Source organism: Eptatretus burgeri, chromosome 17 (genome assembly GCF_056783735.1).
Source record: "Eptatretus burgeri isolate ZD-2024b chromosome 17, Ebu_testis_v1, whole genome shotgun sequence".
Lineage (NCBI taxonomy): Eukaryota > Metazoa > Chordata > Myxini > Myxiniformes > Myxinidae > Eptatretus > Eptatretus burgeri.
This window is the reverse complement of record NC_140977.1, coordinates 57,721,580-57,737,904: the sequence shown is the minus strand read 5'-3', so window position 1 is coordinate 57,737,904 and position 16,325 is coordinate 57,721,580. Positions and strand designations below refer to the sequence as shown.

The window sequence follows — 16,325 nt, the reverse complement described above, 5'->3', positions numbered from 1 at the left end:
TTCACTGTTGGAACCAAGCACTCAGGGTTGTGGAGTTCTTTTGGTGGGGCCACACTTGCACTCGTCCGTTTGTCAAGAACATGGTGAAGGATGATTCATCTGACAATATCACATTTCTCCACTGCTCAGTAGTCCATTGCCTGTACGATTTACATCAATGGACTCACAAATGTGCATTTCCTGGTGTGATGAGCGGATTGTGCACCACAATCTGACGATGGTATCCCGCTCTGTGGCATTCTCAGCGCACCGTTTTTTTTTTTTTTTTGAAACTGGCTGCTCATGCCCTAGTTTGAAATATACAGTCGCCTGCTTTGCCTTGCACTTCAAATCAATGCACAAATATCACGATTCTGGAGCATGTGCTTATACCCACTGTTGCTCTTTGCTGATGATTTTTTCCCTCAGAGTTCCATTCCGACATCACCTTCGATACCGTTGCTCGTGAAACATCAGCAAGTTGAACTGCCTTTGTCACTGAAGCTCCTGCCAAATGCACCCCGACAATCACCCCTCTTTCAAAGTCACTGAGGTCTCCTCTTGCAGCCATGCGAGCCATAATTATAGGCAACCAGGCCTGTGCAGCATTTGTGTGCATGACCCAAAGCATGCTGGGATATTATTTGCTTCATTGTCACAGGGCCACACCAGTGTGGAAGCCATTGGTTTCAATACACTTGGTGTCCCACATTTACCCAGGTGTTTCCATTTTTTGTTCACTACCTGTACATTCTAAAACTCCTCAACCTCACAATGCCTTCCACTATATCATCCATCTCACATTTACATTCATTGCAATCTCTTCATTTCCACTCACCCGTCCTCACTCTCAACACGCAGAATGTCCCCTTTCACAATCTCACATCAACCTCCTCAATCTCACATTATCATCACCAATCAGTTCAGAATGCAAGTTCCAATCTCTGGTTACCCAGGGGGGCAGATACAGGAAGGAATGCAGGTGATGGGCTCGATACAAGAGAGGTTCAGAGCTCTGGCCTCACATGTTCGCTCACAGGTAACACCTGTCGAACCTTGATGCGTGTCGACATCACAGCCTTGGAAGAGCATGCCCTCAGAACATGGTGATGCTGAGAATCAGTATCACAAATGTTTTACCATCACAAAATCCACTAAACACGAGTAAGAATATTCAATCACATGTTCTGTTCAGACTCGTTACAGCATCAAAGCAAAAATCAGCCTTTAATTACACCTTAATGAGCTTCAGGGTTTTTGTCTACTGGTTAATTAATAAATGTTCAATGTGATTGTGGATGAAGATACAATGGACTATCAAGCTTACAGTTGCTCTTATTAAAACATCTTCGAGTATCTATGAGTAGATCATAGATGGGGCTTCTGGGGGAAAAGTGGAATCAAATGAATGGGGAAAAAGGGAAACACTTTCTGACTCAAGCCCCAAACACGCAAAATAGGAGACTGATTTTCTCCAAACCTATCCCCTTCCCTCCCATACAAGCAAATGTAAAATTGAGATTCATTTTCTCCCCACCTTTCCCCTTCCCTCCCATACAAGCAAATGTAAAATTGAGATTCATTTTCTCCCCGCCTTTCCCCTTCCCTCCCATACAAGCAAATGTAAAATTGAGACTATGAAAGATTGAGAATTACTGATAATAATTATTGAGGTAAGAATCAGGTGATATGTGGAAGCACAATTAGCAAACAACAAATACACGATTTCGAGAATATGAAATTATATGATGGTGAAGCAATAGTTTATATGACAAAGAAGGAAGGAAATTGGATAATTATACAAAGTCGAGGAATACAAAGTAATTTAACAACAGGAAGATTGGGGGGGGGGGGGGGTATTACGTGTCATAATATTAATCTGTCATATATTTCTGATACATAAATGACAGCAAGGAGACATCAAGAAAATTATAATTTTTGCATTCAAGGATACCTACAAGAAAAGGGTTTTCGCTTTTACATTCCTTATGAATTGGAACATAGACACGAGCAATTTTCAATTAAAAACTGGCCTTATACTGATGTTAAAAAACCCACAGATAGAGATTTGATTAAAATATTAAATAAAAATGAACTTCTGAAGGTGAGAAAATCTAAAACTCTTTTGGAAATCATCAACAAATCTTATTGGTTTCCTACTATGAGAAAAATAATTGTGGATTCAAGAGTATCACAGAATCCAGATGAATATATGTATGATATTCTATGGGGTGAAAGTGGTTCAAGGATAGTAAGGGATGAGGAAGGAGTTGAAGAAACTGAGACAAGAGAGAAGGAGGAGAAGGAGAAGAGAGAGGAGGAGAGGGAGAAGAGAGAGGAGGAGAGGGAGAAGAGAGAGGAGGAGAGGGAGAAGAGAGAAAAGGAGGAGAGGGAGAAGAGAGAGGAGGAGAGGGAGAAGAGAGAGGAGGAAGAGAGGGAGAAGAGAGAGGAGGAGAGGGAGAAGAAAGAGAAGGAGGAGAGGGAGAAGAGAGAGTAGGAGGAGAGGGAAAGCAAGGAACGAGAGAGAATGAATAAATATAAAAATATGGAAACCAGTGAGATTTTATAAAGATCGAAGGTATTACAGAAAATAAATAAATCTCAATGCACCGAGGAGGAAAACAAAGAATTGACTAGTCTATGAGAACTATATGCGTCAAGAGTATTAACATCGATTTCAGGGAGAAGATATAAACGAGAAAGTGGAGAAAGTGGAAGGAGTTGAAGAAACTGAGACAAGAGAGAAGGAGGAGAGGGAGAAGAGAGAGGAGGAGAGGGCACATTAAAGAACTCTTGACACATTAAAAGCACATAAAGAAGAGAAAGAAGGAAAAGATTATATTATTGATGATGTTGGTGTGATTGACTTGCATTAAATTTTTCCATTTTTTTTCTTAAATAAATTGAGGAGAGAGTGAAGACATTTCTGAGGATTCTTTATGTTTTAAAAATTAAGATTCAAATGTGCATGTTGGAAACTAAAAAGGTTTTCACACTCTGTTGGAATTTTTATCATAAATAAATGAGTTATTGTCTCAAATGTAAAAAGAAAACTAATACTAAAAATATCTCATATTTAAAGTAAAAATGACAGGGTTATACAAAAAGGCATATGTTCGGTGTGTGGCTCTAAAAAGAGTAAATTCATCTCCAAACACAAACGTGGGGGAGATATACAAAAGTTTTTATCAGGAAGTAAATTTACAACTACTGGACTACCAGGGGAATTACATCTACCAGGGTATTCTTTCTGTGGTCCAGGAACAAAATTGAATAGAAGATTAGATGAGGATGACGATCCTAAACCGTGGAGCAAACCTATCAATAGGGTTGATGAAGTGTGCATGAGGCACGATATTGATTTTGGAAATAGCACAACATTAGAAGAAAAACATTAATCTGATAGAGAAATGTTGTATAATTTGTCTCTGATACAAAATCCAACCTTGAGAGAAAAGTTGATGGGTTCATCGTGAAGAAGATGATCAGTGCTAAATTGAAACTTGGGCTTGGAAATTCAAAAAACTTATAGGCTCTAATGATGTCATTAAGATTGAAGAGCAATTAGCTGATGAATTACATAAACCAATAATCACAAAGTTTCATAGAAGAAAGGTTTATTCCAAGGAGGTTGATTATATCTGTTCCGCTGATTTGATTGAACTCAATAATGATAAGGGGTACAAGTATGCTTTAACCGTTACTGATTTGAGGAGTAGATATGCATGGGTTTTCTCTTTAAAAAACAAAACAGGTAATACTCTTATGTTAGCCTTTAAACAGATATTTAATAAAAGCAAGAGAAAACTTTAAAAATTGTGGACTGATGAGGGTACAGACTTCTACAACAAAACATTTATGAATTTTATTAAGAATAACAGAATTACATTATCCAGCACCTTTAATGAAGGAAAAGCGGTTGTTATTGAGCATTTTAATCGCACTTTAAAAGAGAGACTATATATAAAATTCACTCAACTCGGTTCTCAACAATGGTTATCTTTAATTCAGGACATTGCAGATAAGTACAATGATATGATTCATACCTCAATGAAAATTAAACCATCAGATACATTTACAAAATTAAAATATGAAAAAGAGATTAATGTCAGAAAGCCTAAGTTCAAAGTTGGTAATATCGTAAGAATATACAGGTGGAAATCTCATTTTGAAAAAGGTTATACCAAGCGATGGACAAATGAACTTTTTTAAATTGTTGATGTCATTGTTACAGTTCCGTGGACTTACAACTTATGTGATTTAAAGGGGGAAGAGATTTTAGGTTCATTTCATTCACAGCAATTACAAAAGACAAAGATAAATCGAATTTTTTTTGACTCCACCCTTTTTTAACTCCACCCCTTTTTGACTACACCCACACAAGCCCCACCCACACAAGCCCCACCCACACAAGCTCCACCCACGCAAACACCACCCACATAAGCCACAACCACATCCATCATATCCACATAATTAGTGATTAGTTAATTAGTTCCCCACACACAACATATTTATTTAATAATAATAAAATTGCTCCACCCACACAAACCACATCCACACAAACCCCATACACACAACCTCCACCCACACAAGCCCCACCCATCCACTCAAGCTCCACCCATGCAAACCCCACCCACCCACACAAGACACATCCACACAAGCTCCACCCCACACAAGCTCCACCCACACACCCACCCACACAAGCCCCACCACAGGCAAGCTCTACCCACACAAGCGCCACCCAGCCACACAGTCTCCACCCACCCACACAAGGCCCACCCACCCACACAAGCCCCCCCCCCTGTGCACCCCCACCTTTGGCCCACCACCCCCCTTATCCCAGCCCCACCCTTCCCCACACACGGGGAGGCAAGAGGGATGAGGAGGGTGGTGGGTCATTGGGGGAGCGCACCTCCCCCCCCCCCCCCGCCCCTTTCCCCTTTACATCTCCTTTATCCTTTTCTTGTAATTCAAAATCAGATAATTATAAGGAAAGCATTTATAATTAAACAAAAGTAATAACATTGAACAACATCTTCTTTCGCAGCAGTCTGATGGTTTGTTTTGGTTTTGAAACTTGATCAACATATTCTGTTCAAAACAAAGAGTGAAGAACAATTAGGGTACATAAAGATAATTATATTATGATATTAATAAAATAATAATTATAATATTTACCTCCAGAAGATGGAGTGTCATGTCAGATTCCTCAAGAAGATTAAGTTGTGTGTTTGGTTCATCCAGACAGGTGTTTAAACTGAAAAAATAATAAAAATAATAATGAGTTAAAGACACGCACACACGCACACACACACACACACACACACACACACACACACACACACACACACACACACACACACACACGTATGCACACAAACACACACGCACGCATGCACACAAACACACACACGCACACACATACACACACATACACACACATACACACACACGCAGACACACAGAGCGATAATTTCTCACCTTGGACTCGGGTCATTCAAGATCAAAGGACGTGAGAGAATTTCTTGCCATCCAAGAAAAATATCATTCAATTCTTTTCGAAACGAATAAATGTCTTCAAGGAAGTCATTCATTTTTATCCACTCGTCGTGTAATTCAAGTAACTCATTTTCAACATCAGCTATCAACAATGTTCTTATTGGGGACAATCTGTTATAAAAAGACATTCAATAATTATTGGTTGAATAGTGATTTAATTCTGTTTTAAACAACAAATAATGAACTGGGTTAAGGATCTCACCTCTCATCTTGTGAAAACGATTGATCTGCAAGGTCAGAGTCCTCTTCTAAATACTCCATTCTCTGAATAAGACTCAAAATTCTCTGGATAAGACTAAATAAGAACGAAGTTCGCTTTGGTAATAAATAGCCTCCTGTTGATGACATCATGGGAGATTACACAACAATGGGTTTTTCAGGGTGTGTCCCACTTAGGAAATGAGTCGCATTTTTGTTTCGGGCGAGGAATCCCTTCTCAAACAGTCTGACTCATTTTAACACGAAAATGAAACAGCTTAAACCAAGAACCAAGTTCCAAGTTATTCTTTGTGAATATACTCGATGAAAATGAATGTTATAAGAAAATTAAGTTAGTCCCTAAAGTAGAGTATGGGCAAATATTTGTTGGTTCACTCTTTGAGTGGAATGAAAATATGAAAGGGAAAAAGTGCTTTGATCAGTAAGTCTCAATTTTTCATAGTCTCAATTTTACATTTGCTTTTATGGGAGGGAAGGGGATAGGTGGGGAGGAAATGTCTCAATTTTACATTTGCTTGTATGGGAGGGAAGGGGATAGGTGGGGAGGAAATGTCTCAATTTTACATTTGCTTGTATGGGAGGGAAGGGGATGGGTGGGGAGAAAATGAGTCTCAATTTTATATTTGCTTGTATGGGAGGGAAGGGGATGGGTGGGGAGAAAATCAGTCTCCTATTTTGAGCTTTTGGGGCTTGAGTCAGAAAGTTTTCCCCTTTTTCCCCATTCATTTGATTGGGTATCCCAGAAGCCCCATTTATCATCTACTTCTATGGAGGAGGGTTAGAAAAACATTTTCATTCGGCCTGGCTTCACACCATCCAGGTTGACTGGAGAAAACAATTCTTCTTCTTCATTCGCAAGCTGTACAAGGCTGCGGGGTAGCATCATTGGCTGAGCTCGTGGCCGTGCTGCTGATGCAGTGCCCTATACTGGTTAAGGCAGGAATTTGGAATGTGTTCATGGGGCCGGTGATAGCTCGCATACTCTTCATGAAGGAAGTCATTCCTTCCATTCCATGGGATCTTTAATGTCCACAAACTAATGCTGGCAGATGGGATTCCCGTTCAATGTCCATCTTAGGGACGGCACACACATTGATGAATCACCCAGCCTGTGAAACACCAGAATGACAGCTTAAGCTGGTTCAGGATTCAAACCCAGGTGAGACAGCTTAGAGGCAAGTGTGTGTACCTCAAGGCCATCCTGTCAACCCAACAATACAATGGCTATGATGTAAAAGCAGGTGAATGTTTTTGAAGTTACTATGGAAGTGCATTGCTGGTGCCGAATCCGTGATGCACCGGTGCAATGTGTCTACCTGATGGGTTCATGAGATCTAAACTTCTATAATCGTCACCAGTCCAGTTGAGTCCAGTTGAAGACCCAAGTAATTCTAATAAATGGTGCCAACCTGAGGCTCGTGTACTTTACGACTTCATTCTGAACTGATCAATGGTCCAATCAAAAGGTGACTACGAGCACATCTTGGCCTAATTGATGTCATAAACTAAAAGGGCATTCTTTGACATTGTGACATCACCAGATATGTCTCAGCTCACATTATTACATCATTATACATACTTGTACCAAGTTTGATTTAAATCCCTGAACCCAGACTCAAAATATTAAATAATTGTAGCGACCAGACCATGCGTCCGATCAGGTTGAAATTTAAAACATATATCCCTCATGATGACTAAATCATTATTTTGACATCTCACATTGATTGATGAAACGATTCAAGAGAAAGAATTTTTTTAAAAGATTTTCATTCAATCCAATATGGCTGCAAGATCATGTGACCTATTAATTATCCGTGAACACAATGTTATCCTCAAGGATTGGGGAACATGTGGTTGAAGTTTCCCCTCGATCTGAGAAGCCGTTCTCGAAGAGAATTTTAAAGGTTTATTCTTCAAAAAATCATAGCTGCCAAACCATGTGACCTATGACGTCATTGGTGGAGAACTTTTTTGCTACTTATGGATAAGCGATCATACCTGTAAAATTGCGACTTGGTCTGTTCAGCCATTTCAGAGAAGAAGATTTTTGAAGGTTTTTATGTTAAAAAAAAACATGGCTGCCAAATGGAGTGACCGAGGGCGTCATTAATCCCCCCCCCCATACAATTTAGCCCGAGATGTCCATAAAAATTTTTTTCATATTGATCGGATAAAGAATTCGACGTATGCATTTATCACGACATAACGAAGCCACCTGTGACATTATCAAAAAAAATGACGCATGTGCCAAGTTTCGATTATTTCCATGTAGCGGTTTCGGAGATACAGAGGTCCAAATTTTTGCCTTTTTTCAAACATGGCTGCCACACCACATGACCTATGATGTCATATTTATGATTAAAGCATTCTACATGAGCAGTCGCACCTGTGGTGAAAATTTCGTGTCAATCGGATAAGTGGTTGCAGAGAAAACAGAGAAAATGAGCACGAACGTACGCACGGATGGACGGACAACCCGAAAACAATGCCTCCAGCGACTTCTATCAGTGGGGAAATAAAAAAAGGTTTTAGAGACCTTGAGTGGGTGGGTGTGTGGGTGATAGTAAGTTGTAAAGATGTTAATAAGTAATAACTCACCAGGCTGTTGAGCTCGGCACTGCATTTCCCCATTCACACAGACACTGATGGAAGGAGTAACACCATGTGAGAGCTTAACTTAAAGCAGCAAAGACAAAAAAACTTCCAAGAGCAAGTGTACAAAGCTCAGAATTTCAGACAGAAGCATTAGAACACCTTTAATATGTGACAATAGGACATGAAAACAACACGACAAAGCTGAAACACGCACGGACTTTAATACAATGACCAAAATACTCAAACATGGCCTCGTATAAGGATCTCAATACCAGGTCAGCACAAAACCTGTGCTCTCTGGTCCCAAAATGATGTCACACAAGCTACACTTGCTGCTCCTGACCTCAGGTACCATCAGCAAGACAAACTCAGCTTGAACTACAAGCATTCCTAGCTGGCAGCTTGTATACTATGTGTATCATGGAGCATGATAAAAGCCTGGAGTTGGCTTAACGGTTGAGGTGACTGGCTTAAGATCTTCGGGTCTTGAGTTTGAGCCTCTGTCGGCCGTTGAATTAACATCAGATTGGGTAGACTCAGCCTGTCATCCTTCCGAGGTCGGTGAAATGAGTACCAGTGTACTGGTAATAGAGGGCACTGCATCAATGGCACAGTCACACCCCCAGAAAAATGATGCCACAAGCAGCCACAGGCTGCACATGGGAGCTGGAATTTCGCATGAGGGGTACCAGGGTGTCAAGTGAAGCAGAATGACTCATCGATAGAGCTCATGAGTGACATTACATTGGATCTATGAATGCAAGGTTCAATCAGATGGTGGTAAAAGTCTCAATCAAAGGAATCTCATCAAAGATCTTTCCTTGAATTGTCAAAGCAAGTGAATCCTCAGGGGAAGTGTTGGACCAGAATTTTTTTTTAAAAAACAGGGTGGATGGGGGTATTGATGGGACTTTGTTGGAGATGTTCTGACATTTTCAAATTAAATAAGAACTTTCAGATGGATAAGGTGAGTGATTAACAAATGATGAGTTAACCAATTCAACAAGATGTACATATCGGATCCTTACCACGTGCCCATCTGAGTTAACGTGGCTTCTCCCGATGTGTAGACAGCATCCATGAAGTAACACGGACATTGAGAACTATGAAAGGAAAGAGATTATTAAAAAAAATTGCTGTTATTATACTTGAACAATGACGACAACAAAATGTTGTTGGTAATCAAATGGTTGCAACTGCAATTGTCAATCTGACCGTTGAACGCATGTGTGCTGAAGTTCATGGTAGAACATTCCCTGGAGGCAATCACAGCCAGCCTCACAGCCAGGCCTCAAGGCCCAGGCCTCACCAACGACTTGACGCTCACAGTCGTGAGGGAGGGATAGTGAGCGGCATGTTCGAGGGCATCGAGGGGCACAGGTGTGAAACTGCATGGTATCTGGGCAGGTCACAGCTGGAGAGAGACAGAGACCTCTCTCACCTATTTAACCCCAGGAAACGGCGGTGTTCAGGGCACCATTAAAGTACATCGTGTGTTGCTAGATAAGGATTGTTTTCTAAAATGTCCCACAAAGCTTCCAAAAGAAGCCAAAATACTGAGAAAAGTACCTGAGAGAAAGGGTTGTGCCTTTGCACAATGAAAGATTTGGAGAATTTTCTCAGCTCACCGAACGGGCAGCTGCTCATACCGCAAACTCTTGACCATTTCGGACGTTGCAAGGCCCAAGTGGACGGACGTGTGTTACACAAACCCCCCCGATGGATCGCTACCAGCGAATGAACTGTATACCTGGATTAGGTTCTTTTGAACATGATGGGAAGGACATATCTGGGGCTTGTGAATGTACGGGGAAAGTTTAAAATGATCATATTTACTATTAATCATGTGGGGGAAAGAGGGGTGTGGGTGCAACAGCCATCACAGGTGGAGCTGTGATGGCTGTTGTAGATATACTATGTTTGTTATATTAGATTTTTGCATCTATTGCTAAAAGTTGAAGTGTGTGTGTGTGTGTGTGTGTGTGTGTGTGTGTGTGTGTGTGTGTGTGTGTGTGTGTGTGTGTGTGTGTGTGTGTGTGTTCATAAAGTATAACATATTCTCCCTGCTAACTCCCCTACTCCCACCCCTCTCTCTTTTTGTGTCGCTGGTTGTTATCTCAATATGTGAGTTTCAGAAGGTGGAACGGAGCTCTGCCAGGTCTCAAAGTGGCCACCTCCGTTTCAATGAGGGATCATGGTTCATGTACCAAGGTGTGAAGTTTTCTTGTTCTCAAAGTTTTGTTCCGAGGGCTCTTTTGAGGATCGTCACCGAGCCCCGGACAGCTTCCCACTGTAGTTCGTTTGTCGTAATATTCCCAGGGATGGTTTTGAATATCTCTGAGGTTCTTCTTCATCATTCCTTTTGTTCCATTAATCACTGGGACAATTTTGGCATTCTTCAGCTTCCAAGATATTTTCACTTCATTCTTGAGGTCTTGGTGTTTGGTCATTTTCTTGATTAGCAATTTGCCCATGCCCGCACATGATTCTAAATGGGGTAAAGATGGCAAAATGGCAAAAAATGAAGATGGCAAAAATGCAAATGGCGTCTTCTGTCATCGAGCTGGCAAGCAGGCACTGAGAGCAGCAATTTATATTTATTGCCGCATCTGATGCAATTTAAATGCTCTAATGGTGATGAAGTGCTCCGTTTAAAACTGTTTGTTCGATATATGCAGCTTTTTGATGCCTAGGGCCCGCAATAAAAATTGGTGTCAAAGCCATTGACCTACTGCAAATTAACAGTTGGATTTCTGTGTTGTTTAGGCCAAAATACCTGGGTACTGAAATCTCAATTTGCAATGCCACCTTCTCTTTTTTGTACCTTAGTACTATATCCGGTTGCAATGCTTTGTTTTCTATGTTCACGATCGATGGGATCATGAGGTCGTAGGTGAGCGTTACTTCCTTGTTTTCAATGATTGCTTTTGGTTCATGTTTCCATGAGTTTTGTAGAACTGGGACATTGAAGTTTTTGCAGATGTGCCGGTGGATTATTCGATGCACCTTGTTGTGCTTGTGCGTGTACAGCTGTTCTGACATTAGCTTTTTACATCCTGATAGGAGGTGGCTCGTGCTTTCTGTGTCTATCTTGCAGAACCTACACTTGTTCGATTGACTCAGTCCTGCTATTTTCTAAACCCATTCGTGCAGTGTCCCTGGTCTTGGCCATTTATAATGATTCGTTCTCCAATCCAGATGAGATTCTTAGCCATTCCAATGAGCCGTCTTTGTCTATCCCCAATCTGTCCAACTCTCTTTTTATACCTTCCCTCTCTTTTACTGTTCTTCCAGTTGTCAATGTATTTCTGTTGATATTTCGCTTTATATTTTTCTTTTGTCCTTTTTTTTGTGGTTGTTGGGGTTGTATTCATTGCTGTTTCCATTTCATGCTTGACATCTTTCATTCGCAACTGTGTTTGGAAATTTTTTGTTAGGTGGGTTAGGGATACCCTCAGTGGTTTGTCTTCATGTTTGCAGGTGTGTGTGTGTGTGTGTGTGTGTGTGTGTGTGTGTGTGTGTGTGTGTGTGTGTGTGTGTGTGTGTGTGTGTGTGTGTGTTTTATATATTCACTGTGACCACCAATTGTAATAACAGGAAATTATAGGAAATCCACACCTCTCAGTCTCATCCAAGGATATTTCTCATGTTTCTATATTTCCGTGAGTGCAATTCTCATTGAAGAACACAACTATTATGGTTAACCATTTTGAAATTTCCACTCTTTTGTCTAAATGCAGAAAATTATGTTTAAAATGCTGTTTGAATTACAGATTTTGCGTTGATAACGGCAGGTTAAAAGTACCCAGCGAGTAAAACCGAGCCAATGAAAACACACACAGCGCATGCGCAAAAAGCCTCGTGAGCATTGATACGTCATTGTGAAAGTATCATATGAACTGGCGTGACTGTCGGTTTCAGAAATTTCCGTTTAACTGCCATTTAATTTATCATTAATACCTGATACAGACCAAAAACAAATTCTATACTGTACAGTGTGAATATATTCAGATGAACACCGCTTGTGGTTAAAGCACAAAAATGTTACTCTGTGCCTCCTTCATGTCGCCAGGAACATTTGTATTAATGTAGAGGAAGCATTTGTGAAAGCATCACTGACACTCAGGCAGATAGATGCACGTACCGCAGTCAGAAACCATATGCAGGTAGGAAACCGGAACTGAGAGACGCGTACAAAGGCGTGCGTAGTCAGCAATGGCGGCACAGACACATGGCCAGCCACACACACAGCCGTCCTGCCGACACAGTCCCATGCGAGGGGTAAGAGGGACCTTGGAATGGCAGAGGGAGAATGCAGGACGTCCAAGAACTGAGCAAGCTTCGGCTGCAAATGTTGCTGTGTGGTGATAGAGGTGAAGGGAAAGAATAATTTCAATTGGAATTTCATGAGAAAAAAGTAAAATAGACATAAAATGTCATAGCCCCCATTGTTTTAGTAATTTTACTGAATGGAGTAAAAGGGCTCGCCCATATTTATTGCATGTACAATTAAAATGGCCACCAGTCTACCAGTTGGGCATCTTTGATCAGATTGCAAAATAAAGTGAGGGGCACGTGTACGCCATCGTGTACTGTGCTTGTGCCAAGTTTGAACGAAATCGGACCATGCATGTCTGAGAAATGGTTGAGAACACGTTTAAATAACAAAATGGCCGCCAGTCAGCCATCTTGGATCTAATCTCGAAAATAAATAACGAGCATATGTAAGCCATCATTCATTTTCCAGGTGCTAAGTTTAAACAACATCGGTAAATGCTTGTCTGAGAAATGGTTGAAGACGTGTTCGACACCGGGATTTTTTTTTACAACTAAAATGGCCGCCAGTCGGCCATCTTAGATCTGATGTCGAAAAATAATGACGTGCTTATGTATGCCCTCATGTGATGTCTTTGTGCCAAGTACGAATAAAATCGGTCCTTACATGTCCGAGATATAATTGCGGACGGACGCACGCATGCATGGTCGAAAATCGAGACCAAATCCATGTCCTCGTTTCAGACTAAGTCGAACGGCTGCTAATAAATAACTAATAATAACTAACAGCACCATGATGGTTCCAGAAGGTTTTCCTCTCGCAGTCTTCATAGATCTTCCGCAGTGTCAAGATTCTGTCCTTTTGAATGCAGAACAGAAAGCAACCAAGTGATATGGTATAAACTTTGGACGAGGTGACAAGGATGTTAACGATTGAAGCAACATTCAGGTTATAATGAAATTCTGAAGTAGTTTTCATTCTTGAGAGATGAAACCCATCGCTTTTTCTAACCACCTTACCCAGTCGCACACAACTGTACCTGGATTCTGTGTCCTTTTCTCCTGACAAGGTGGAGAGCTTGCTGTCAAACCTCGACTTAGATTCTGACCAAGATTTTTATTCTAATTCAATATTGCAATGCAGAAACGCATATTTTCCATCATATGGTGTGTATTTTAGCTTTTACAAAGCAAAACAAAACATATTTTACACAAAAACTCACGTTTTTGAAGGAGATGGGCTTGGGTGGATTATTGGCTCATGGGCCACTCATGGCTCGCAGACTTCCTCTCCTGTCGCAGTCAACGTGTGGCCCTAAATGGAGTTCTTTCATCCCCTCTTCCTGTCCAGGCTGGAGTTCCTCAAGGTCGCGTTCTGGCCCTGTTCTTTTTCTGGTTTTCATCAATGATCTCTCCGACTCTCTGGAAAATCCTCTATATCTCTTTGCTGATGACTCCACCCTCTGCCATAGCATCTGTCATCCCTCAGACCGGCAAGCAGCAGCTTTTTCGCTCACTGCAGATCTGGATAAAATCACAAACTGGTCCAAGACGTGGAACATGTCTTTCAATCCAGACAAATCTCACAATCTCACGATGTCTCTTTGGAAGGACCGTTTCGAACCCCCCCCCCCCCACATCCACTTTCTCAACAATCCTCTGGAAGAAGTCCTTTCTTTCAAGCTTCTGGGTCTCACCATCTTCCATGACCTTTCCTGGGAAAGCCACATTTCAAACCTGGCCTCCGAGCCAGTCGCCGACTGGGAATGCAAAGTCCTTCCTCGGCCCACCTGAGCTCCTGACCACTTACAAAGCTTTTGTCCGCAGCCTGATGGAGTACTGCTCTCCCCTCTGTGCTGGTGCTCCTGCCTCCCACCTTTCTCGGCTTCACGCTGTAGAAACCAAGGCATTTCGGATCATTGGCATCTTCTGCAATGAGGCTGAGCCTTTGGGCCTCTCACTCAATCACCGCAGGTTGGTCAGTGGTCTTTCTGTCTTCTACCGTCTCGCCTCCAGCCTCACCCCCCCCTGCTCTCTCTGCGATTTGTCCCCACCACATTTCCACAGGGCGGTCAAGGTCCGCCAACAACCCCCTTTTGGTAAAACTACCGAAATCACAAATGACTGCTCACCTTCACTCTTTCATTTCTATTTTTTCCAACCTTTGGAATAAACTCCCTCACTCTATTCATTCCCATTCTTCCCTCCATACCAGGCCTTCAACACAGCTGTTCACCACCAATTCTTATCATCCCCCATCCAAATCCTCGATATTTTCTACCCCTGTTAATCCACCCCAAACCCACCTCCTTCAAATTCCCTGCTTTCCTTCCTGAAAGTCCCTGTAATGTCCATCTTCTATTCCGCATGTTCCCCGTCCCATCCCTCTCCCTTCCACAGATCTCCTAATGCCTCTGTTCCCCACTGTTTTGTTCTTCCTACTCCCTCCCCTCTTGTCTCATGCCCCCCCCCCTTGCTGTGCGTTGTGCGTGAGCTCTCACACGATCCTCGACAAGGTATACAAAAAAAAAAACGATTCAGCCAAAAACGGTCTCATTTGACAAATACAAATATTTTACCAAAACGTTACCTTATTCTGATCCCTTTTTTGTTCCAAGTCACTATTCGAATGCAGAAATGCATGTTTTTCATCAAATAGTGTGTATGTTAGCTTGTCAAAGAAAAACAAAACATTTTAACAGGTTATATTACCTTATTCATGCAAAAACAATTGAATTTTCCAAATACAACCATTTTAACAACACATTAGCTTCTTCTGACCCTGTTTTTTGTTCCAAACATCTATTCTAATGCAGAAACCCACGTTTTTCATCAAATAGTGTGTATTTTACCTTGTACTAAGGAAACCAACACATTTTAAACAGGAAATCTCATACATGTGAAAACTTTCTATTTGTCCAAATACAAGGGTTAACATATTAGCTTGTTCTGAACCCAATTTTTGTTCCAAATTACTATTCCGACACAGAAAGTCGTGTTTTCCATCAAATAGTGTGTATTTTAGCTTGTCCAAAGAAAAACAAAACATTTTAACAGGTTACCTTATTCATGCAAAAACAGTTGAATTTTCCAAATACAACCATTTTAACAACACATTAGCTTCTTCTGACCCTGTTTTTTGTTCCAAACATCTATTCTAATGCAGAAACCCATGTTTTTTTCATCAAATAGTGTGTATTTTACCTTATACTAAGGAAACCAACACATTTTAAACAGGAAATCTCATACATGTGAAAACTTTCTATTTGTCCAAATACAAGGGTTAACATATTAGCTTGTTCTGAACCCAATTTTTGTTCCAAATTACTATTCTGACACAGAAAGTCGTGTTTTCCATCAAATAGTGCGCATTTTAGCTTGTACAAAGCAAAACAACACATTTTACACAAGAAACCTTTTTCATGCAAAAACGGGGTAATTTGCCAATTACAAACATTTGTAACAACACATTAGCTTATTCTGACCCCAGTTTTTGTTCCAAATCACGATTCTCATGCAGAATCGCATGTTTTTCATCAAATAGCGCATATTTTAGCTTGTACAAAGCAAAACAACACATTTTACACAAGAAACCTTTTTCATGCAAAAATGGTCTAATTGGCCTAATAGACGTATTTTTAACAACACATTTGCATGTTCTGGCCCCATTTGTTGTTCCAAATAATTATTCGAATGCA

The 16,325-nt window shown here is 41.0% G+C and overlaps 1 protein-coding gene across 1 annotated transcript in view; it reads right to left on the bottom strand.

Moving 5' to 3' along the window:
- Window positions 1-16,325, bottom strand: part of LOC147010218 (otogelin-like) — a 122,256-nt gene that overhangs the window by 75,437 nt on the left and 30,494 nt on the right. Inside the window, exons 19-23 of the mRNA XM_085863365.1 lie at window positions 12,497-12,709; window positions 9,568-9,766; window positions 9,381-9,455; window positions 8,356-8,399; window positions 932-1,091 (exon numbers count right to left, since the gene is read on the bottom strand). Coding sequence (XP_085719491.1) covers window positions 932-1,091; window positions 8,356-8,399; window positions 9,381-9,455; window positions 9,568-9,766; window positions 12,497-12,709 — 691 coding nt within the window. The remainder of the gene's footprint in view (window positions 1-931; window positions 1,092-8,355; window positions 8,400-9,380; window positions 9,456-9,567; window positions 9,767-12,496; window positions 12,710-16,325) is intronic.